General features: G+C 41.0%; 1 protein-coding gene across 4 annotated transcripts in view; it reads left to right on the forward strand.

The window, feature by feature from the left end:
* Nucleotides 1–461: 461 nt before the first annotated feature.
* glrbb (glycine receptor, beta b) overlaps nucleotides 462–25,545 on the forward strand; it is a 28,157-nt gene continuing 3,073 nt past the window's right edge. Inside the window, exons 1-11 of one of the 4 annotated variants that reach the window (XR_004204202.1) lie at nucleotides 463–814; nucleotides 3,111–3,190; nucleotides 6,202–6,338; nucleotides 7,538–7,644; nucleotides 9,057–9,124; nucleotides 12,185–12,411; nucleotides 14,339–14,421; nucleotides 15,066–15,206; nucleotides 20,982–21,134; nucleotides 22,843–22,922; nucleotides 23,849–24,144. Coding sequence is in view for 2 of the 4 variants with exons in the window: in XM_020452839.2 (XP_020308428.1) it covers nucleotides 812–814; nucleotides 6,202–6,338; nucleotides 7,538–7,644; nucleotides 9,057–9,124; nucleotides 12,185–12,411; nucleotides 14,339–14,421; nucleotides 15,066–15,206; nucleotides 20,982–21,134; nucleotides 23,849–24,144 (1,215 nt within the window). In the remaining 2 variants the exon portion in view is untranslated. Of the gene's footprint in view, nucleotides 815–3,110; nucleotides 3,191–6,201; nucleotides 6,339–7,537; nucleotides 7,645–9,056; nucleotides 9,125–12,184; nucleotides 12,412–14,338; nucleotides 14,422–15,065; nucleotides 15,207–20,981; nucleotides 21,135–22,842; nucleotides 22,923–23,848; nucleotides 24,145–25,545 lie in introns of all 4 variants that reach the window. The other 3 variants (XR_004204201.1, XM_020452840.2, XM_020452839.2) reach the window with 3 other exon arrangements.

Raw genomic sequence — 25,545 nt, forward strand, 5'->3', positions numbered from 1 at the left:
GTTATGTTATAGATGTTATGTTGTGTTATGGATAGGCTTCGTGTTGACAAAAGAATTACACAATAAATGTTACTGACTAGCCTACTTTATTCAGTCATTGTTGGATTTGTTGATCAACCCAACAAGAGAATAGCCTTTCTGACCTTGATAGACATTCAATCATCAATTAACATTTTAACACCTCAACACAAGATTAAAATATATAATTGACCTACATTCACTAACATGTATGTATCTACAATCCAACAAGACATAATTAATTAGATGCTGTCATTTTATTTGCTAAATAGCCTATGGTGTCATGTGCAATCTTCACTAGCGCCTGACCGACTCTTCAGTTGGCGCTAAACGTTGCTCAAGAATATGACAGCATAAATAATAGGAAGTTTGTACGCTTCACATGAATATATATTATTGCCCAAACGTAATGGGCTTACATGTATCGTTGGGGGCTGAAAGCGGCTGCCCGTGGTGCTGAGGCAATGATGTATTGTGTGCATCCCGCTTCTGCGCATGTTGCATGACAGGTGCACACGCAATCCTCCATCTTGGGCATCACAAACTGAGGCAAAAGGGCATCAACCATATACATTCAATACAAATACAAATCTGACCGCGCGTAGAGAAAAATAGGCATATACTCGAAATGTAAATTAGAGATAAAAATCAACAACTGCTACTTCGAATGAATGACGGACGAGGGAGACCAGAATGAAGAATATCGACTGCGTATGGTCAAGGAAGACTAACGACCTTTTACACTGTCAGCTTTTACCTGTCTAGTAACGAATCAACTATTAAAGAAAACAAAATGGTAAGTGAAATGCTTGTATTTTTAAACAAAACGTCGTTGTAGCCTATGTTCACTTCAATGTAGGCAATGTGAAATGCATGACCACGAAGTATGTTTTCGCTCGTAGTTAAATGACATTTCCCTCCATTCCCCTATCACCTCATATCGTAGTGGTCGCTTCGCTATGTATAATTTTTTCCATCTTTTGTAAGTGGTGCTTAAGCTTTGGGCAAGTGGCAGCGTCTTCTCTTGTTGCTATTGGACCTGATGCGAGGTGCAGGCAGCCACAGGTAGTGATTGTTGAAATGTGATTGTTGAAATTGTTAGGCTATTAGAAGGAATTGTATCGCTTGTTTGCACGACTTAAATATGGAGGTGCACAGTAAAAGTCTCGATAAGACACAAAGATGAAAATGAGGGAAAGTTGAATAATGTCATGCAAAGCAGTTTAAAAAAATAATTCATTGGTATCTATTCTATACTATCAATATCATACTTTTTATTTTTCAGCAGACTATCAAATGTGGAACGGATTTGTTTTGTTGCAGTGCCTGGGTAGCCAAATTAAATGGGCATTTCTGTGCATTTCAATAATAGCAGTGTTTTTGCTACATTGTGCATACTGTATGTAATCTTTCACAGGCAATAACAGCCGTTTAATATGCCTCCAAGGTCACAAATCCAATAGTGCAATTAAAGCACTAATGGAGAAGATTGTGTTTGGTGAACATAATTCCTATTGACCTGATGATACCAATAGTCATTCTATGTGGGAGCTTGTGTCACTGACTTTACATTTGAATTAAACTCTACATACAGAGCATTTGGAATGTCTTCAGACCCCTTGACTTTTTCCACAGTTTGTTACGTTAGAGCCTTATTCTAAAATTGATTAAATTATTTTTCCACACAATACCCCATAATGACAAAGCGAAAACAGGTTTTTAGAACTGTTTGTAAGTGTATTAAAAAAAAATTAAAAAAAATACCTTATTTACATAACTATTCAGACACTTTGCTATGAGACTCGAAATTGAGCTCAGGTGCATCCTGTTTCCATTGATCACCCTTGAGATGTTTCTACAACTTGATTTTAGTCCACCTGTTGTAAATTACATTTATTGGAAATGATTTGGAATGGCACACACCTGTCTATATAATGTCCAACAGTTGACAGTGCATGTCAGAGCAAAGACCTAGCCATGAGGTCGAAGGAATTGTCCGTAGGCACAGATCTGGGGAAGGGTACCAAAAAATGGCTGCAGCATTGAATGTCCCCAAGAACACAATGGCCTCCATCATTCTTAAATGGAAGACGTTTGGAACCACTAAGACTCTTCCTAGACCTTGCCGCCCAGCCAAACTGGAGTTCTTCTGTGGAGATGGGAGAACCTTCCAGAAGGACAACCCTCTCTGCAGCACTCCACCAATTAGGCATTTATGGTAGAGTGAGAAACAAGATTCTCTGGTCTGTTGAAATCAGGTTTGAATTATTTGGCCTGAATGTCTGGAAGAAACCTGGCACCATCCCTAAGGTGAAGCATGGTGGTGGCAGCATTATGTTGTGGGGATGTTTTTTAGCGACAGGGACTGGGAGACTTGTCAGGATCGAGGGAAAGATGAACGAAGCAAAGTACAGAGAGATCCTTGATGAAAACATGCTCCAGAGCACTCAGGACCTCAGACTGGGGAGAAGGTTCACCTTCCAACAGGACAACGATCCTAAGCACACAGCCAAGACAATGCAGGATTGGCTTCGGGACAAGTCTCTTCAGGTCAAGTCTCCTTGAGTGGCTCAGCCAGAGCCCGGACTTGAACCCGATCGAACATCTCTGGAGAGATCTGAAAATAGCTGTACTGCGACGTTCCCAATCCAACCTTACAGAGCTTGAGAGGGTCTGCAGAGAAGAATGGGAGAAACTCCACAAATACAGGTGTGCCAAGCTTGTAGTGTCATACCCAAGAACACCTGAGGCTGTATTCGCTGCCAAAGGTGCTTCAACAAAGTACTGAGTAAATGGTCTGAATACCTATGTTAATGTGATATTTGTTTATTTTTTATATATATAAGGCTGTAACGTAACAAATTGTGGAAAAAGTCAAGGGGTCTGAATACTCTCCGAATGCACTGTATAAACAACACAAGGTTCTTACGCTAAGAATGGATCAGTAAGAATGGAGTGACATAGTGGCGAACTCTCTTGAAACAGGGATTTTATAGGTTATTTGCAATGTTTTCTCAATCAACTTTTCTACCTGTTCTTGACCGAAGTGCAACTGACTCTACTCTAAAATCCCTTGATTCTGTTTATCACAGCACCCTTCGTTTTATTAGATCTGGCAGTTACTATCCTTCTCTGCATCCTTTACCAAAAGGTTGACTGGACCTCTTTAAAGGCAAGTAGATCACTTCATTTCTCTCTTTTTGTTTCTAAATCCCTACTCCGCAAGCTTCCAACATGCTTGACTCCCATGGTAACCACAGAGTTCAGGAGATCTGCCTTTTCAAATCAGACACTTTGTGTGGAATAGTCTCCAGTTGGCACTTCATTTCGATCATTTGGTGTCCCGGGGTCAATTTAAGATATTGGTTAAGGATTTGTATAGTGATTAATGTGTTTGTTTTATTTGACTATAATGGCAATGTGTATATTGTATGTGTATTTTGTATATAATTATTTGTGTGCTGGTCTCAATGTGTCTCTCTGGTTGCATTTTTTACATTTCATTTGAAATAAAAGTTAAATAAAATATATATTATTTACATTATAATAGGAGAGCTCCTCTGTCCTCACTCTATATATATATAACTATATTTAGGAAACAGGGACCACGCCAATGCAAAGTGACTAAAAGCTTATGAAATATGCAGGGCATACCAGCAATAGCACAACTTAGCCATAGCACAACTTTGCACAGCTCTGTGAACTTGACTGTAAATCACTTTAGAGAGAGAAAAATACAAATAACAACTAATTAAGGTTGTATTTCCCTGGAAGATAATGATTAGGAGTAATTCTAGGTCAATGGAATTCTGGGTCGTACACACAAAAGTACATGAGGGGATAGGTGTCATGTCAAATAAAACACCAACACTTCAGCTGTGTGGAATCAATAATCGTGTGTGAAATACAGATGTAGGATCTTAATTTGAGCCAGTTTGCTACAGCGGGAAATAACACCAAATGTGAATTATTATGTGGATTGTAATTAATGGACATTTTTCATTGGGTTAATACATCTTTCATTGGGGCAAATCAAATTTTACATTTCAAAGTGGAAATAAAAAAGTTTAGAAGCCTTTTTATTTTTTATTTAAATTTGACCCCGTTTTCTCCCCAATTTCATGGTATCCAATTGTTTTTTTAGTAGCTACTATCTTGTCTCATCGCTACAACTGCTGTACAGGCTCGGGAGAGACAAAGTTTGAAAGTCATGCGTCCTCCGATACACAATCCAACCAAGCCGCACTGCTTCTTAACACAGCGCACATCCAACCCGGAAGCCAGCCGCACCAATGTGTCGGAGGAAACACTGTGCACCTGGCAACCTTGGTTAGTGCGCACTGCGCCCGGCCCGCCACAGGAGTCACTGGTGCGCGATGAGACAAGGATATCCATACCGGCCAACCCCTCCCTAACCCAGACGACGCTAGGCCAATTGTGCGCCGCCCCACGGACCTCGCGGTCGCGGCCGGTTACGACAGAGCCTGGGCGCAAACCCAGAGTCTCTGGTGGCACAGCTGGCGCTGCAGTACAGCGCCCTTAACCACTGCACCACCCGGGAGGCCTGAAGCCTTTTTAAAACTAAAATACACCACAAGTTTGCATTTCCTGCTGTGCAACTAAAGGGTGATCAAATTAAGATCCTACATCTGTATAAGCTAGGATAGGTTTTAGTGCTGAGGTACAGAGTGAACCAAAGTGTGGCACAGTTCTGCTACTGCTGATGATGATCAATGTAAGAGTAGCAGACAGGGAATTCCTTGTGCAGCGGCAGTGTCTAGACAATGAAATGCAAGAGCTCCCTTCTGGCAAATGAACTAGTCTAGGAAGACTGGGTCGTAATGTTTTCATGGAATAAATGTATACATTGTGTTGGTGGCATCAATCAATCAATACAATTGTAGAGTACTTTAGACACTTAACAAGTGCTTTGAATTTAGTAAAATTGCTGTATTATATTCAATTTACGAAACTCTCAAAATAACCATTTCAGCAAGAGGAAGACATTATACTTTAAGAATGCTGTGATTAGGTTATTTAACAGACACTCTTACATGAAATGACACAATAACTCTTACACACTGAGTGTACAAAACATTAAGAACACCATCCTAATATTGAGTTGCATTCCCCCACCCTCTTTGCCCTCAGAACAGCCTCATTTTGGGGCGGCAGGGTAGCCTAGTGGTTAGAGCGTTGGACTAGCAAGTTCAAACCCCTGAGCTGAGAAGGTACAAATCTGTCGTTCTTCCCCTGAACAGGCAGTTAACCCACTCTTCCTAGGCCGTCATTGAAAATAAGATTTTTTTCTTAACTGACTTGCCTAGTTAAATAAAGGTAAAAAAACATTTGTTCAGGCCATGGACTGTCGAAAGTGATCCACAGGGATGCTGGGCCGATGCTTCCCACAGTTGTGTCAAGTTGGCTAGATGTCTTTTGTGTAGGGAACCAGTCTTGACACACTCAAAACGGTGCACCTGGAACCTACTACCATACCCAGTTCAAAGGCACTTCAATATTTTTGGGCCATTTGGCCATATGTCTTGGCCATTCACCCTCTGAATGGCACACATGGACAATCTATGTGTCATTTGTGTAATTTGTCTCAAGGCTTGACAATCCTTCTTTAACCTGTCTCCTCCCCTTCATCTACACTGATTGAAGTGAATTTAACAAATGACATCACCTGGTCAGTCTATGTCGTGGGAAGAGCAGGTGATGTTTGTACCCTCAGTGTTTAATACATTTTCAGTGTACAGTATGTGTATGTACTTCTCCAACCAACTGAGACACAAGATTAAAAGTACACAGAACGTTCAAAGTTATGAATCAAATCAGATTATATTGGTGACAGAATCTCATCCGAGTCATATCCATGGAGTACCAATCTGTTGACAGAACAATAGATGTGATAGATCTACAGTCTTTATTTACAGGAAGGGATTTAAACTAGAGCATGCAAATGTGTGACAACTGTATTCATATGGGTTAGGAGAATGGGCTTCAGTCTTATGTAACTTACAAATGGGGTAGCCTTGCTCCATATGTGCAAATCAACTTCAAGTTTTATTGGATGGCTAAAAGACAACATTTGGAAAGAGCGTGTGATGTCGACACATTAAGCATGAGTGAGTTGAAGACATGAAGAGATCTATTTTTCAAATGTTCTTTCTCTATTTTCAGGCTCAGGGGTTGACCAAGATGGGCGTCAAGAAGCTGGCCATCCTTCTCCTCGCCTTCTTGGTCTGGATAGAGGGAGGATCCACTAAAGAAAAAGGGACAAAGAAAGGGAAGAAGGGGAAGCAAGTCTACTGTCCTTCGTAAGTGCATAATTTCACCCCACCTCACGAGATTCCCTGCCGCATTGCCTAAATTGCTCAAACTCAAAAATACGATCAGTTACTCTGACCATTTTCAAATGCTTAGTGTTTGAAAATGCAATCCAAGAAGAGACAGATGTTTGATACATTATAAATCAGGACAGCTGGCCAGAAGTATCGTCTCTCCAAAAAAAGAATTTGTCATCCCTATCCCTGTTTTAGCTTCAAAGCCTAATTTGTCATGCAATGTTTGATGTCTTACTGTACTAAATCCTAAAAGGGATCAAACATAACAATTATTGAAATTGAAGGGAAATGTTTAATTTCATTACAATATTCACAGTGAATGTCTAAACTGGAGAGAAAACAATGTTTTGTTGGTGGGGAATTATTTATGGTGGAGCAGAGGGGATACACCTCGATCAAGGGAACTGCAAACGTGCACACACAAATTCCAGCCGAGCACTTTTACTCATCCTCAGTGCCTGATGAGGTTTACATAATCATATGTAATGTGCTTTTCAAGTTGAATTCCTTGGCAGAGTTCAGTTGCCACCCACGTGGAGTGGATTTTCCCTCTTTCCTCTGCCAAGTCCTGCTCCCTCCATCCATCTCTCCTCAGGTCAATGTTATTTCAGCAAATCAGTTTCAGAAAGCAGAAGATGTTCCTTGAATGTTGAAAATTCTTCTAAGGTCACAACTGATGTGAATCTTTCACAAATACACTAAGAACCTTTGCTTGTTGACAGAAATGTTAATGATTTTCACACTACATTCCAAGAATGTCATGCTAGGGTTGCAGGAAACATTATGCAAATGTGATATTCAGCAACATTGTGGATGTTGCCATTTACAGTAGCTGCTGACATTAAAGCAAGCTATAGAGCCATAAACTACTGATTCCTTGAATTCTTGAGGAATTTCTTTTATTTTTCACTCTGCTATGAGAACCAAGAACACTTCCCATAATCTTGTGAACATTTAACTCTAATTTTGCAGACATTCCAGGAATGCTCTGAGACCCCAAGCATCGTTTGCTGGGGAGGTCAAATTACCGAAGTTACTTGAATCACCAACTGGTAGTTCTCAGGTTATGGAAACACAAAGATATACTTCCGTCTGCACAGTTAATCCAGGAGAATTTGACCTGCTACGTAATGTGGTTTAGAGTTTCCTCCTTTTTTCTTTCTTCTTTGCAGACAGCTGACACCTGAGGATCTGGCACGGGTCCCTGAGAATTCAACCAGTAACATCTTGAACAGATTACTGATCACATATGATCCTCGAATCAGGCCCAACTTCAAAGGTTAGCCTGCTTTCTCTCTCTCTCTCTCTCCCTCTCTCGCTCTCTCTCTCTCTCTCTCTCTCTTTCTCTCTCTTTCACTCTCTTTCTCTCAATTCAATTCAAGGGGCTTTATTGGCATGGAAATATATGTTTACATTGTCAAAGCAAGTGAAATGGATAAACAAAAGTGAAATAAACAATCAAAAGTGAACAGTAAATATTACACTCACACAAGTTCCAAAATAATAAAGACATTTCAAATGTCATATTATGTCTATATACAGTGTTGCAACGATTTGCAAATAGTTTAGGTAAAAATGGGAAAATAAATAAACATAAATATGGGTTGTATTTACAATGGTGTTTGTTCTTCACTGGTTGCCCTTTTCTTCTGGCAACAGGTCACAAATCTTGCTGCTGTGTTGGCACACTGTGGTATTTCACCCAATAGATATGAAATTTTATCAAAATTGGATGTGTTTTCGAATTCTTTGTGAGTCGGAAATATGTATCTCTAATAAGGTCATACATTTGGCAGGAGGTCTCTCTCTCACTTGCCCTCTCTCTCTCTCTCTCTCTCACTTGCCCTCTCCCCCTCTCTCTCTCTTTCTCTCTCTTTCTCTCCCTCCCTCTTTCTTTCTTTATTTCCCTCTTTCTTTCACTCTCTCCCTCCCTTCCTCTCTCTCTTTCTCTTACTCTTTCTCCATCTCCCTCTCTCTTTCTTTTTTTACTCTATCATCCAAGTTTCCATGTTGAGGAAGCTACGTTAAAGAGAGTTATTGGAGAAGATCTTTACAGTAATTCACAATTTGATTGAACTCAACACCTTGTCAAAATAACCAACACTCCCAGGCTTTTAAGATGTTTTGTGCCCCAATTGAAACCCCAGCTAATGATGTAATGGGTCCAGGGTGGTCTTCTTTAGACCATCGCAGACCCATCCTCATTCCCTGGCCTTGGCTCTGTATGCATCTCCCAGACTTCGACTGTTTGATGTGGTTCGTGCCATGTGAATTCCCACTATGACTGCCTGGTTATTCTTCCCACTACGCCCACATCTGGTGTTCATATCAAGGCCAGACGAAAGCTAGATCTTGACATCCATTAAAGTCAGCGCTCTAATCTCAGAAATTAGATATGAAGCTGTTTCTCGGGCATCCCTTTGCCGTTTTGTGTGACGGGAGATTTTTTACTGTGTTTTCTGACTTTGTTGGGTATAGTTACAGCTATAGGCTGATATTCTGAATTGCATTTTGAATTGTAACATTTACATCAAGTAGACTTTCCTGATGAATCTTATGAATATGAGATGCTAGCTAAGATTGTATTGAAATGTAGGTTAAGCCTGTTCAGTTCAGTAAGATTGTGAATGAGAGGTCCTCATGCTGCCTGTTTTCAGCTGCTGCTGTTCTAACCTTGTTTTGTTTTTTTAGGCATTCCTGTGGAGGACAAAGTGAACATATTTATAAACAGCTTTGGGTCAATCCAGGAGACCACTATGGTAAGACTTCCTCACTGTGTGATAGAAGTTCCCTGTTTACCCTCCCCAATTCCTGACCTTAACCATGGAAGGTAAAACAACTGACCTTAGGTCATCATCTAGGTGCATCTTTAACCTACTCAGACACTCCATGGTTCAATTACATCTGATCAACATATAATTTTATCAATCACTATATAATAGTACATTATTAACAAGCATAGGGGATTGGGGAAGATGTATTGTATGCAGACTACAGTGCGTCAGATGATTTAACGGTGAATCATTATTAAGACAAAGGCTTTCATGCCTCATTTATCTGATGGCTTCATTGCTGAAAGAACTGTGTTTCCGAATGCTAATGAATGTAGATTAAACTCAGGACGAGATGATTTGACCCTGACTCACTTTGAGAGACATTAAAGAGAACGCTGTTTATAATTCCTTATAAGCTACCTAATGTTGTCTTTTCATTCCACATATGGGAGGAGTAGAATAGTTAACAATCTGTTCAGTTAGCGACTCAGGCCCTATGCAGGCTAATGGATTTGCGAGAGAGCGTTACTGTAGATGGATTTGGAATGCAAATAGACCTGCTGCACTGTAGATACTGTCGATACAGGAATGGCAAGTATGTCGGTGGGTGGATGGAGACAGACAGACAGCCAGTGTCTGTTAACCCATGGGTGTTGTTATCCAGCTATGTATCACTTGGGGCCTCGGAGCTTTATGTTAGCTCTGTTTTGCTGAGGCAGGTGTGTATGTCTTCACCAGAGTCAACTCCTGTTCCAATGTCTTTGCACTTCATGGGGAGTGACACCCATAACAAAGCTTATATCCTGTATCCTGGAATGTCTTGGGTTTCCACCTAAAATATTTCCCTTGGCCAGAGATCAATGGCGTGTGTCTGCGGTCTACCGGTGCACTTAATGCCAACAGTGGGGAATTTCACACCGGGGACGATTAAGGTGATGATATGCGTCACAGGAAAACGATAACAGTCAAAACCCAAGAGTTAGCGGTGAGACAGACAGGCGCTCATCTTTCCCATTTTCCACTTAGCTATATCCCAGCATGAACAAGAGATAGTTTAAGTGAGAAGGGGTGAAAGACAAAGAAAGAGAGAGAGATGAAGAGAGAGCTGGTTACCTCTATTTCTCCATTTATCACTCGACGGGGCTTCTGATCTTTTGAAATACTGTTCTGTCATTTACACCTCAGCTAAATGCTCCAATCCGCTGCACGCCCACCTTAGTTAACACATCCATTTTCACTTTGTGAGGCACAGTCGCCTGGAGAGAATGACTAATATGATGTTGCAGCGGGCAATAAATCCCCACCATGTTTCATAAGGCCTCTCCGTCTTGAGCTTCCCTCTTTCATGACACTTGGTGGATGTGTTAAATCTTTGCCAAATTCACAGCGGCAGATGGGTGGTTGATACGCGGCCGCAGAGAATACATTTAATCTTTTGATATTTACAAAAATCACGGTCTGAAATTTGGAACGCAACAGAGGTTGGTTGAGTTTCTGTCAGGGTACAGTCAAAGATAGGCCTGTTAAATGTTATGGTCAGTTGTTAAGGCCATGATACAGTGGTGCAGCGGAACAACTATTGGACATTTTGTTTCTGAATTTATATTATGAATGAAGATGGTCATTGTCATTAAACTAATCACAATTTTAACAAGGCAACACCACGTGCATACACGCACAGTTGGTGTGTTTGGGGATTATTTGACAGGTCATTCGTCTTCACGAAAGTAACTAATATCCCCCCCCTACACCTGCTCTCCAACAGAATTTTGAAGTACACCAAAACTCAATGGTACATAAAACGTCACTGAGTGACATGTTCTCTTAAACAACATGGTCTAAGCTCTTAATGAAGCTCTTAATGAGGCTTTTGCATAATTCCCTGTAACCCCTTGAACCTTTGCAACACCCTTAAACAGTTCCTTTAATGTCAATATTTCCTTGATTGATTTTAATCAAAATACAATCAGACTTTCTCTGCGTATCTGCAGAACCTAAGCCTTGTTTACACTGCAGGTCTAAATACACAAATCAGTTTTGTTTTTCAAATCCATTTTGGGATACTGACTGTCCAAACAGCAAGTGACCAAATCAGATTTGTGTGTGTTCAGACTGCAGTTCTTTGCTGTCATGGCTACACTAGTTGTCACAGCAATGATGGGTTTGTGCGCAGTGTTGTAGGCTGATTGGTGGTGGTGTCCTGCTTCCTGTCACTCAGAAGTTATGTAGCAACCTAATGTGACTGACAACAATGCCTGCCAGAGAAGTCTCCCAGTTGCTTTGAACTTCAAAAATCATACTGTAAGAACACTTAAAGCCTCAAAGGATAAGATGATCCAACTTTCAAAAAAAGTCATTTTTGGCTACCCACAAGAGTCACCTAGCTAGCTAGGTAGCTGTTTACTTTCTAGCACATTAACTCATTTGTTTGTGTTCTTGTCAAACTACCACATGTTCTTGTCAAGCTGTTAAGAGTAGCTAGCAAGCAACAAGATATGCCAAATAACAGTCTAAAACCCACTTGAGGGCAAATAAATATGATTTGACTGTTCAGACACAAGTCACATGGCCAGGAATCCGATTTTATCTAATTTCAAACTACCTAAGAAGACTTCAGACACTTTTGATCAAACAGATTTTTTTATAATTAGTGGGTAGAGTTCGTGGGAAGAAGTCAGCCATTTTGTAAGCCATCTGGATTCCAGTTGTGCCAGTTGACTAATGATTGATAGTAACCACACAGTTGTATTACATGTAACTCCATAAAGTCAGGTTTGCTTGTCAACCATTTATCAGAGCACGTCTGCCTACTTTGTGCCTACAATTAGTGATATTTGAGCCTTGACATTAGCATAAACCTTAGCATTAGCTCATCCATGGTTAGCATAGCCGTGGGACTGTGTTTCTCTATTGTCTTTTTGCCTACATTTAGCTTCCATTTTGTAAAACTAGAGCCTTCACAAAAGGATTCCTCTCCATTAGTGACAATAACTGCAGGACTATGGTTTTGTCGTACTTTTGTGTTCCCGACTGTGAACATAACAGGATTACAGAGTGAACATCTTTCTGAGGCAGCGATGGAATGATCCCAGACTCAGGCTACCTCGGGACTTTAAGTCTGACTCACTCACCGTTGATCCCAAGATGTTCAAATGCCTGTGGAAGCCTGATTTGTTCTTCGCTAACGAGAAGAGTGCCAACTTCCATGACGTCACCCAGGAGAACATTCTCCTCTTCATCTTCCGCAACGGTGACGTTCTCATCAGCATGAGGTGAGTGTTGGCGTACTGTTATACATTTTTACTGATTTATTTTCCTATACAGGTGATGCCGTTAAGATTTGAAAAATTATATTTTAGCAGATCCTGATAAACATGTGTATTGCTAATCATTGTATGGCGTCTGGTCAATTCTTCTTCTTTGTCTAATGAATGTGTGTATTATCACGGTATAGCTATCTGAACATACATGTGTCTTTAAAATTGTAGAGTGGTTGCTCTCCTTTAAGCAAGCTTTGGAGACAGCCATTTCCTCACAGTTACAGTAAACTGGGTCCTAACAACCTAATTAGATTCATATGAGGTATAATCAAGTCCATACCTTCATTGTTCATTCAGAGTGCTTTAACATTGTTATCTGATGGCTCACAGAAATTGCTGCACTATTTTGAAACTAAAGCATTTCTATTCTCTTAGACTTACTGGCACTGCCATGCACTAACAAATTAAACATAGCTTTTTATGATTTTGGAACTCACAGCAGCTAGAATACAATATACCTCAGAAAATAATTGGTGACAAATGCTGGTGATTTAAAAACATTATAATTTTTTTATCTATTTGATTGGTTGAAAATATGGTACTTTTATGTTAATGTTCACTCTGGTAAACTTTGTTGAAGATACATTGACTATACAGCTATGTAGATGAACAAGATAAATATATACTGTACATATTTTAGTACTATATTAATACACAACATCCACCAGGAATCATGTCATGACATCATTTGTGTTTGTGTATCCGGTGCACACAGAAATCTCTCTGTAATACTTTAATGCTGCTTTAGGGACTTTGAGTAATCAGAGATTTGGAGATGTGATACATCTGTTGAGCCTTTTTACTGATCTGGAATGCCAATATTCTATGTCATTAGTGAGAGTAATGTCCACAGGATGACAACGCTAAAAACCTATGACAGCCTGTATTTTCCCACAATGCCCCACTCCACTCCACCCAGCCCAAAGATTAGCACATTAATAAGACTTTCCCCCCACTAATACTGTCCGATGTTTATCTCCCCAGTCAGTTCTCCCTCTACTTACTGCATCTGGAGCCTCAGCATTAGTCTTGTGTGACAAGGTGGCACTAGCTGCTGTAAGAACTATACTATAGAGAAAGGAGAATGTTTAGTCCTCTTACACTCCCAAGTACTGAAGCTCGGCTGCTCGCCTGCTCAGCTGCTTACTCCTGATCCCATATTGGATACCCTATGTGTATTTTTATGTCACTCGGGGCTAAAAGCTATGAGTCACTCCCCAAGCTTACTGTGTTGTTGTGGTGATGTACTCTATGTACTGTTTATACATGATGGGGAAAGCTGTCAAAATACTAAAAATAGTACTCCTCTAAAATCTCAACCAAAACCCAAAGCTTTCATGTGCAAATGGACTGCTGGGAATAACATATGCAACTCTGCACAATACAGGTGTTGCTCACATTAAGAATGTATTTCCGGAGCCGAGGAAGCATCTTTTTCAATCATTCAGCAGTCGCCATTGTCTCTTAAATTATATAGCTTTACGGTATTGATGAACAGATTTGGGAGGAAATGTTTTTAGATGAAAGTCTGAATCCCCAGTAGCTCTGTAATTCTCTTTCTACAGCCGTCTAGCTCACAGCTCATACTTAAATTCAAGGACACAGACATTTCTATAATATATTTTTCAGTCAATTTGACCAGTTTAAGCCTGCTTTTCACTAGAATGAAGCATTTTATTGCAGTAGGTCACAATGAATTCAACCTCAATCAGATATATCTCAATTGATGGGTTTTTAAAAACATTCATCATTTCTAATTATGTCCACAGGCATAGGGTGGTATTGGCTGAAGAGCAACGTGACATGAAACAAATCATCAATAGCATTAATGATGAAATTGTTGCAACGAACATTCATTGAGGGTTCTGCATTTTGCCAGGTTGTCTGTCACTCTATCCTGTCCTTTGGACCTGACCCTGTTCCCCATGGATACGCAGCGCTGTAAGATGCAGCTGGAGAGCTGTGAGTAACTGATAATGGCTCAGTTTCACATGACCATATATGGTATCTGTTAAAGAGAGAGAGCTATAGTTATTCCTGAATTCATGTAAATTATGTTTTTAGGTTACAGACCAATTGGTTTCATTTATATCCAGGTTGTTTTATTATGCATTGTTGGAACTGTCTGTTACGTGTTGTGATGTCTTTCCTGTTGTCTCTTTCCTGTCTCGTTTTATTTATTTATTTAGCGCTGCCCTTGCCCTTCACCACTTCCCAGGCCGTCATCGTAAATAAGAATTTATTCTTAACTGACTTGCCTAAACAAATAAAATACATGTAATCACGCTAGCAAATGTATAGGACATGTAAATCAGTCTTTATTTAATGTTTGTTAGGGAAGGATTACAAGTAATTAAAGATGACTACTGGAAAATCGTATTATTAGCAGTGTGATTACTATTAATATAAAAATGGACTTCAAACAACATTGAGATATAGTGTAATCATGTCAGGATGGAGATTCATACACACTATTAACTGTTGTTGACGACGACGATGTGTGTTTGTGTTTGTGCGTGCGTGCCTGTGGATGCTTTCACGTGTGTGTGTATGTGTTTGTTTGTGTGTGTGTGTATGTGTGTGTGCCCGTCTCTCTGTGTCTACAGTTGGCTATACGACGGATGACCTGCAGTTTATGTGGCAGTCAGGAGACCCTGTCCAGATGGAGGAGATCGCCCTGCCCCAGTTTGATATCAAACAGGAGGACATAGAGTATGGAAACTGCACCAAATTCTATGCAGGGACAGGTAAGCTCCCCATAGGCATGACATACAAGTATTCTGTTTTCATTTGAGTGAAAACTACTGCTAGGAATTGCCAGGGATTTCACGATATGATATTATCACAATACTGATACGATCTGTATTGTTATTCAGTACAGTGATTGTATTGCTATTCCATTGCTCACCATATGTGTGCTGCAGAGGGACAAGACAGAGCCATGACTCATGGATATAAAATAGGATGGCAGGTAGTCTAGTGGTTAGAGTATTGAGCCAGTAACCTAAAGGTTGCTGGTTCAAATATCTGAGCTGACACAATGAAAAATCTGTTCATGTGCCCTTGAGCAGGTCACTTAACCTTAACCTGCTCCAGGAGTTCCATAGTACTATGGCTGACCCTGTAAAACAACACATTTCACTGCCCCTACAGTTGAAGTCAGAAGTTTACATACACCTTAGCCAAATACATTTAAACTCAGTTTTTCACAATTCCTGACATTTATCCTAGTAAAAATTCCCTATTTTAGGTCAGTTAGGATCACCACAATACTTTAAGAATGTGAAATGTTGGGAAATGTCAGAATAATAGAGAGAATGATTTATTTCAGCTTATATTTCTTTCATCACATTCCCAGTGGGTCAGAAGTTTACATACACTCAATTAGTATTTGGTAGCATTGCCTTAAAATTGTTCAACTTGGGTCAAACATTTAGGGTAGCCGTCCACAAGCTTCCCACAATAAGTTGGGTGAAATTTGGCCCATTCATCCTGGCAGAGCTGGTGTAATTGAGTCAGGTTTGTAGGCCTCCTTGCTTGCACACACTTCTTCAATTCTGCCCACAAATTTTCTATGGGATTGAGGTCAGGGCTTTGTGATGGCCACTCCAATACCTTGACTTTGTTGTCCTTAAGACATTTTGCCACAACTTTGGAAGTATGGTAGGGGTCATTATCCATTTGGAAGACCCATTTGCGACCAAGCTTTAACTTCCTGACTGATGTCTTGAGATGTTGCTTCAATATATCCACATAATTTTCCTTCCTCTTGATGCCATCTATTTTATGAAGTACATCAGTCCTTCCTTGCGCAAAGCACCCCACAACATGATGCTGCCACCCACCGTGCTTCACAGTTGGGATGGTGTTCTTCAGCTTGCAAGCCTCCCCTTTTTCCTCCTAACATAACGATGGTCAATATGGCCAAACAGTTATATTTTTGTTACATCAGACCAGAGGACATTTCTCCTAAAAGTACGATCTTTGTCTCCATGTGCAGTTACAAACCGTAGTCTTGCTTTATTTGGAGTTTTCGGAGCAGTGGCTTCTTCCTAGCTGTGCGGCCTTTCAGGTTATGTCAATATAGGACTCGTTTTACTGTGGATACACATACTTGTGTACCTGATTCCTCCAGCATCTTCACAAGCTCCTTTGCTGTTGTTCTGGGATTGATTTGCACTTTTCGCACCAAAGTACATTAATCTCTAGGATGTCTCCTTTCTGAGCGGTATGACGGCTGCTTGGTCCCATGGTGTTTATACTTGCATACTATTGTTTGTACAGATGAATGTGGTACCTTCAGGCGTTTGGAAATTGCTTCCAAGGATGAACCAGACTTGTGGAGGTCTACAATTCTTGTGTAGGTCTACAATGATTCAAATGATGTCAATTAGCCTATCAGAAGCTTCTAAAGCCATGACATCATTTTCTGGAATTTTCCAAGCTGTTTAAAGGCACTGTCAACTTAGTGTATGTAAACTTCTGACCCACTGGAATTGTGATACAGTGAATTATAAGTGAAATAATCTGTCTGTAAACAATTGTTGGAAAAATTACTTGTGTCATGCACAAAGTAGATGTCCTAACGCACTTGCCAAAACTATAGTTTGTTAACAAGAAATTTGTGGAGTGGTTGAAAAACGAGTTTTAATGACTTCAAACTCAGTGTATGTAAACTTCCAACTTCAACTGTGTATATGACAATAAAGACAAAAAAAAATATTTATTTTCTATACTTTAAACAAATTGGCTCCCTATATAAAAAGAAGATGGAGAACAAGCTATGAAGGAAAAATACTGGAGTTTTGGGACTGTTACTGCCAACTAGCGTGAAATAATATTGCGATATTGTCAAAAATAATATCCCGAATATGTAACTGCATCGATTTTTCCCCTATCACTAGTGAAAACTGTGCTACCTACAGATATAAGGCATTATTACTTGTCATAAGCATGTACACATGGGTTTGCAAATCAATTGTACGTAACATGCCCATAATACAGTCATGCTGGGTGTATTGCACTATAGGCCTATACGGCTAGACATAAAAACAACCTATGTTTTACTCATTATTTGTGCAAGAATATGCAATGAAACCATATTGGACTGCTCTATTTTACTCAAGCCAGACTCTCTCTTGCATTTGGCATCAGTTGCAAGGCAATAATTATTGATAAAAAACTAAGAAATTAGCACAGTGAGAAATCCTTTGTACCAATGAACTTCCAGTCTCCTGATTAAGCTTCGCCATTAACTGGAGCGTCACAGACTTGAATAAGCTTGGCTTAACAATGTAAAGCTCTGGCTTTTCCATTTCATCCATTCATTAAATATTCCTTGTAAATTGAAATGCTTACGTCGCTCGATACCAACGCTAGATATCATTTTCTCATAAACTTCAAAGACTCCAAAGGCCTCAAAATAAAACAGTGTTCTATTTTACTTTTCAAAGTTGTATTTGCATGTGTTACATACAACAGTTTTTCATACTATCACTGTAAGTTCTTCATTAATAAGAACTGTAGCACATGTAGTTGTATGTAGCTAATCTATCTAACTAGCTCTGGCCAAAGCTTAAAATGGTGTCTCTTACACTACTCCTGCACTTGCACATTGAAGAAACACACAGTAGTCTACATTGGTTGCCCTCATGCTCAATATAGCCTGGAGATATTACAACTTTGATAGGTCATGCTTCGCTAAAGCACCTTAAAATCCCAGGCCTTTTCCTCACCTGTCAGTTTGAGTAGCTAAATGTTAACTCTAAAAACAAAGCAACAAGTGTCACTGGAGGTTAGCATAGCACCGTTAGCTCTCAGTTCGTACACGACCCCTGCACACTCACACAGGGGAGCAACACAGCTGGAAGCAAGGCAACCTTTAATGGGGTTGTTGTGACAACCAAGCAAGACACAAAGATCACCGGGGGGAGCCCATTCTATGACACAGTTCCCCCCACCCCTACGGCATGGCACACACATACGCACGCACACACACAGAGGTGTGTAAACATTGCCTCATTATTTAACTAGGCAAGTCTATTAAGAACAAATTTGAATGTACAATGACAGCCTAGGAACAGTGGGTGTGAACTGCCTTGTTCAAGGGCAGAACAACAGATTTTTACCTTGTCAGCTCAGAGATTCGATCGAGCAACCTTTCGGTTACTGGCCCAACGCTCTAACCACTAGGTTACCTTCCACCCTTATGCTAACCCTAAATCCCTACATGGTCTCAAAGCCTGGTTTAACAATCATTTCACACCTTGATTACATTGAGACAATCACATAGTGTCTCTTTTTTTATTCGTGGGAATACTTGGGAACAGATTTCCTAAATTAAACAAATTTTTAGCTGAGTTCCAGGTGATTTTACAGTCTTTTTTGACCAAACCTCCCCCACCAAAAAGTTAGAATAATAAAATACACAGCAGGATCGAATTACCGACCGGGGTGGGTCCCACTGATCAACAGTTATCATTTTCAAAACTGCAAACATTTGCCTCCACTCTATCGCAAAATTAGTAGAACTGCATGAAAGTAAAAATTTTGCCGCAAACTTGCTTTAATACACTCTTAAGGATCGGATCCGATATTTCAATTTTCGCCTAAAATGACATACCCAAATCTAACTGTCTGTAGCTCAGGACCTGAAGCAAGGATATGCATATTCTTGGTACCATTTGAAAGAAAACACTTTGAAGTGGAAATGTGAAATAAATGTAAGATAATATAACACATTCGATCTGGTAAAAGATAATAGTACCATCATCTTTGAAATGCAAGAGAAAGGCCATAATGTATTATTCCAGCCCAGGCGCAATTCAGTGTATGTGCAAAGTTTCCACGGATCCAATGAACCATTGCATATCTGTTCAAAATGTTGTATCAAGACTGCCCAAATGTGCCTAATTGGTTTATTAATACATTTTTCAAGTTTCTAATTGTGTACTCTCCTCAAACAATGTAATGGTATTATTTCACTGTAAACGCTACTGTAAATTGGACAGTGCAGTTAGATTAACAAGAATTTAAGCTTTCTGCCCATATCAGATATGTCTATGTCCTGTGATTTTTTTGTTTGTTACTTACAGCCTCATGCTAATCACATTAGTCTACGTTAGCTCAACTGTTCCGCGGGGGGACACCGATCCCGTAGAGGTTAGAACGGCAACATTCTCTGTATGCCCCATTGCAAAATGTGCAGAATTGCAGAGAAATTACTTTAAAACATAAAATGTTTCTCATTGGAGTCATGAGGGGCTCCGTTAAAATAATTTGCTCCCAGGAACATCTCTACAAGGTCCACCAAAAGGAATGGCAGGGCCCCACTACAGGGTCCACCAAGAGCAGCGTTTCCCAAACTAAGGGTCGCATGATTTTTTTTTATCCAATTGAAAAAGTAAACATTGACCATTTATTGCATCACTTTTTTTTACATGGTGGGGTCATGAAAAATGTTTGATATCAAAATGGGGTCAGGGGCCAAAAACAACAAGTTTGGGAACACCTGACCGAGAGGCTTGGCAGGGGCATCGCTACAGGGTCTACTTAAGGGAAAGGTAGGTGCAGGTGCTAGGAAACAGGGCATGAAAACACAAGAGAGACATGTTTAAAGAGCCAATGCAGCCTTATTAAAATCTCAATGTAAAATCATTTCAGGGTAACAATTAAGTTTCTTACTGTGATTGTTTTCAATTAAAATGGTCAAAAAGAAACAAAAATAGCTTCTAAGCAAAGAGCAATTTCTCAAACAAGATTTTGTTTTTTATTGATGTCAGCAGGCAGGGCAAAACTCCATCCCACCAAAACAGGCTGAAATTTCAGGCAGTATTTTCAAACAGATCTTTTGAAACACATGAAAATCACGTTTTTGACTGCACTGGGCCTTTAATATAGTTACTCCAAAGCAGATAACGAGGGAAAGAAACAGTGAAACAGCAGTCTGTCTGGGACGTGAGATATCATGGTTATTCATAAAGGCAATTAAACAGTAGATCATTATCAGAGAGAGAGAGAGAGAAGGAGAGAGTGAGAGAGAGAGAGAGAGAGAGGAAGCTGACAAAATTGAATACGCCACGGGCTGCCCCTCCCCTCTTCTGTTCTGCTTCTGAAAGAATAATCCAAGAGGAAATAGCCCCCGGTGTTAGACGAGTTTGAGAACATGCACATTTATCCAGGAATATAGGGTATCTTGATGATGATGCACTCTCTTTCTGCTTGTCCTGAGTCAAACTCTTGGAAAATACTTGTTGTTCATTCTTTCGTTCATTCTTTCACTCACAGACCGATAGTCATCACAACAGTCATTTAGTGTTCATATTATTGTCTACCCAAATTAATTTTATATTACTTTGTTATGAACGTTTGACCCTACCGGTAGCTTGAAAAACTTTGTACACTTTAGTTTGTGAATTTACATATTATACTCATCCTAGACCAGGGAGTGTCAACCCTCACCTTACTGGTTGTGCAGGCTTTTGTTCCAGCCTTGCTCTATAACACTATCTTTACTCCTCTAGGCTACTACACGTGTGTGGAGGTGATATTCACCCTGAGGAGGCAGGTGGGCTTCTACATGATGGGTGTCTATGCCCCCACACTGCTCATTGTGGTCCTCTCCTGGCTCTCCTTCTGGATCAACCCTGATGCCAGCGCTGCCAGGGTTCCTCTGGGTATGAACTTTAATCCCTACTCTAACCACTAACCCCTATCCTAACCACTAACCCCTATCCTAACCACTAACCCCTATCCTAACCACTAACCCCTATCCTAACCACTAACCCCTATCCTAACCACTAACTCCTATCCTAACCACTAACTCCTATCCTAACCACTAACCCCTATCCTAACCACTGACCCCTAACCCCTATCCTAACCACTGACCCATAACCCCTATCCTAACCACTGACTGACCCATAACCCGTATCCTAACCACTGACCCATTACCTGTATCCTAACCACTGACCCCTAACCCCTATTCTAACCACTGACTGACCCATAACCCCTATCCTAACCACTGACCCCTAACCCCTATCCTAACCACTGACCCCTAACCCCTATCCTAACCACTGACCCATAACCCCTATCCTAACCACTGACTGACCCATAACCCGTATCCTAACCACTGACCCCTAACCCCTATTCTATCCACTGACCCCTAACCCCTGTCCTAACCACTGATCCCTAACCCCTATCCTAACCACTGACTGACCCATAATCCCTATCCTAACCACTGACTCATAACCCCTAACCACTTACTGTTAGCTCATATCCTCAATACTGACCCCTAACCCCTATCCTAACCACGTAACCTTAACTTCTATCCTAACCACTAGCCCCTATCCTAACCCCATGTCACTGTGTCTGACTGTAGGTCATCTCCCATGTCACTGTGTCTGACTGTAGCTAGTCTCCCTTGTCACTGTGTCTGACTGTAGCTAGTCTCCCATGTCACTGTGTCTGACTGTAGGTAGTCTCCCATGTCACTGTATCTGACTGTAGCTAGTTTCCCTTGTCACTGTGTCTGACTGTAGGTAGTCTCCCATGTCACGGTGTCTGACTTTAGGTAGTCTCCCATGTCACTGTGTCTGACTGTAGGTAGTCTCCCATGTCACTGTGTCTGACTGTAGGTAGTCTCCCATGTCACTGTGTCTGACTTTAGGTAGTCTCCCATGTCACTGTGTCTGACTTTAGGTAGTCTCCCATGTCACTGTGTCTGACTGTAGGTAGTCTCCCATGTCACTGTGTCTGACTGTAGGTAGTCTCCCATGTCACTGTGTCTGACTGTAGCTAGTCTCCCATGTCACTGTGTCTGACTGTAGCTAGTCTCCCATGTCACTCTGGTGTTGTCTGAATTTAGCCTAAAAAATAAAAACGGAATAATCCTACGTCTCGTTATTCTTTTGCTTTACTAAGTGAAATAATAGTGAAATGTAGCGTGATTCAATTCGAATTTTGAGGCTGGTCTGACTTATTGAGGCATCAAATGCAGCCTAATATAGCCATCCATTTGACATCACTGCATGATGACATGAGAGTGGTTTACTGTTTTTCATATACTCTAGTATCCCATTTTACTGTTTCACTGTCTGCCTGAGGGAGTGCAATGTGAATAGCAATGGAACCATCTATTGTCATTCCACTGTCTCCCCTACATGATACATAATATATCATGAAACAATTTATGTTGTATGAGTAACTCGCCTAGTCCATCATCAACAAGCCTGCACGAGTGGGAAATGTCAACTTCTCCCCGTGTGATGTCACTTCATCCATTCTGATGGGTCTCCGAGAGCTGTGTGGATAAGAGGACCATACATTGTTACTCCCCCACTCCCACCACTTCCGTCACTACCTCCTCCTCCTCTGTTTCCCCTCCAGCTGTTAGTCACTTTCCTCCCATCCCTTCATCTCCTCTGGAGGGCCACCTCGTGACACCTCAGTAAATGGGATCAGCACAGGTCAGTCATCTCCTGTGTGTGTCCATTCATTCACCTCTGTGTGTGGGTGAGTGTGTGTGTGCGTGTGTGTTGGCGTACATGTGATTAGATGTGTGGAGTACTTCCGTATACACTTCCTACTATGTGTGTCGTGTTGGACTCATTTTGTTCCCACAATACAGCGTCCCATCGGGGCCAAGCGTCAGCAAACAAAGCATTATGCTGTTTCAACAGAGCCAACACCTTCCCTGTGTTATGTAAAATAGGCCAGCTTGCATGCTGGGATGAAAAGGATTTCAGAGCTCGGTGAACTCCGATGGGGTTAGGTAATCATCCGAAATAAGGACCCCATGCTTTTATTTCGAGATATTTCTGCAGTCACTTATATAACGGCCTAGATTAATTGTCCAATCAGAGAGCCAAAACAATAGAAAATATCTCTTTATTATTGGTGGCGCTGTGAACCCTCTTCATCACTAGAATTAGGAAGGTAGGTTAGTAAAGGAAGGTTCATGGGTTTATAATTGGGATCTTAGTACTGTATATCCTGGGATATGGGTTTGAATGTGAGTGTTTTATTACCACTGCCTAGTCCAGGTGATTCATATATCCATTATTCTGTACTGTACATCAGGGGCATTCAATTCCAACTGTCGAGGGCTGCTGTGTCTTCTCCCTGCTATTTACCACTCACCTGGTTTAGATCAAAGACTAGACCTCTGATTTAAAGGCAAGGATGAAAACTAGCAAATACTGCGACCCTCAAGGTCTGAAGTTGAATCTCCTTGTCTGCTGTGCATTCTATGTTGAGCATTATAGAGTCGAGTCCAAATGCTAATTTGAGCTCCTTTGACACATCGAGAAGTATCCCCAACACTAAGCTCTGCTCTCCTTCCCTGGATGTTTAGTTGACAAGGTCACCTCTTCCCTCCCTGTTAACCTCCCAGGGATCCTCTCGGTGCTCTCCCTGTCTTCTGAGTGCACATCCCTGGCGTCAGAGCTGCCCAAGGTTTCCTACGTGAAGGCCATCGACATCTGGCTGATCGCCTGCCTACTGTTTGGCTTCGCCTCCCTGGTGGAGTACGCCGTGGTGCAGGTGATGCTCAACAGCCCCAAGCGCATCGAGGCTGAGAAGGCCAAGATGGCATCCAAGGTGAAGGCAGAGGGTAAGGAGAAGGCGGCAGGCAAGAACAACACCGTCAATGGTACCAGCGAGACGCCCTGTCATGTCAGCACACTGCAGGTGGGTGAAGGAAAGGTGGGGAGGGGATGGGTGTTTGTGGGGAATGGGGTGGGGGGTGGGTGGGGTGTTGCTTGTGTACGTGAGTTCGCTTTCTGTAATTAGAAATAGGATGAAGTCTCTAGACACTGATTTAAGTCAGGATGTAGTTGTCTCCAGGCACTGATTTAAGTCAGGATGAAGTTGATGTTTTCACTCACGAGACTCCCAGTTACACAACAAATGTTCCTTTTGTTCCATAAAGATTATTTTTATATCCAAAATACCTCCGTTTGTTTGTTGCGTTATGTTCAGAAATCCACAGGGAAGAGCGGTCATGACAACGCAGACGAAAATTCCAAATAGTTTCCATAATGTCCACAGAAACATGTCAAACGTTTTTTATAATCAATCCTCAGGTTGTTTTTAAAATATATAATCGATAATATATCAACCGCAAATGTCTTTCACAGTAGGAGAGGGAAAAGCAATACCTATCCAAAGTCTGTTGCGCGAGCAAAACTCATGTGACCACTTGAAGCGATGTTATCGTTCTGGCTCATTTTTCTAAATAAAAGCCTGAAACTATGTCTGAAGACTGTTGACACCTTGAGGAAGCGATAGGAAAAGGAATCTGGTTCATATCCCTTTAAATCCAGCAAAGGGAGGCTATGGAACATGGAGTTTTCCAAATAGAAGCCACTTCCTGTTGATTTTCCTCAGGGTTTCGCCTGCAATATCAGGTCTGTTATACTCACAGACAATATTTTGACAGTTTTGGAAACTTTAGAGTGTTTTCTATCCAATACTAATAATAATATGCATATATTAGCAACTGAGACTGAGGAGCTGGCCGTTTACAATGGGCACCTTTTCATCCAAGCTACTCAATACTGCCCCTGCAGCCTTAAAAAGTTAAGTCACGATGAAGTTGTCTCCAGACACTGATCTAAGTCAGGATGAAGTTGTCTCCAGACACTGATTTAAGTCAGGATGTAGTTGTCTCCAGACACTGATCTAAGTCAGGATGTAGTTGTCTCCAGACACTGATCTAAGTCAGGATGAAGTTGTCTCCAGACACTGATCTTAGTCAGGATGAAGTTGTCTCCAGACACTGATCCAAGTCCGGATGAAGTTGTCACTAATGGATACAGACGCTTGCGTGTGTGCACGTTTGCGTGCATGTGTGTGTACTCGTGTGTGCGCGTGTGCTATCCTCACACTTAGTTGAATGACGAATGGTTAACCTTGTCCCTAGGCATGATTAGAGTGAAGTTAGCAATCTAAATGCTAAATAGATTGGACGATCCAATCATTCATAAATGCTAACATCTTCTGCACTCTTGCCTGGCACGGATAAAGATTGACACTCAGGTACAGATTTCGCTCCTGAAATGTTGTTTTAATTATACACTTCATTGAAAT

The sequence above is a fragment of the Oncorhynchus kisutch genome, linkage group LG19, assembly GCF_002021735.2.
Source record: "Oncorhynchus kisutch isolate 150728-3 linkage group LG19, Okis_V2, whole genome shotgun sequence".
NCBI classification, from domain to species: Eukaryota; Metazoa; Chordata; class Actinopteri; order Salmoniformes; family Salmonidae; genus Oncorhynchus; species Oncorhynchus kisutch.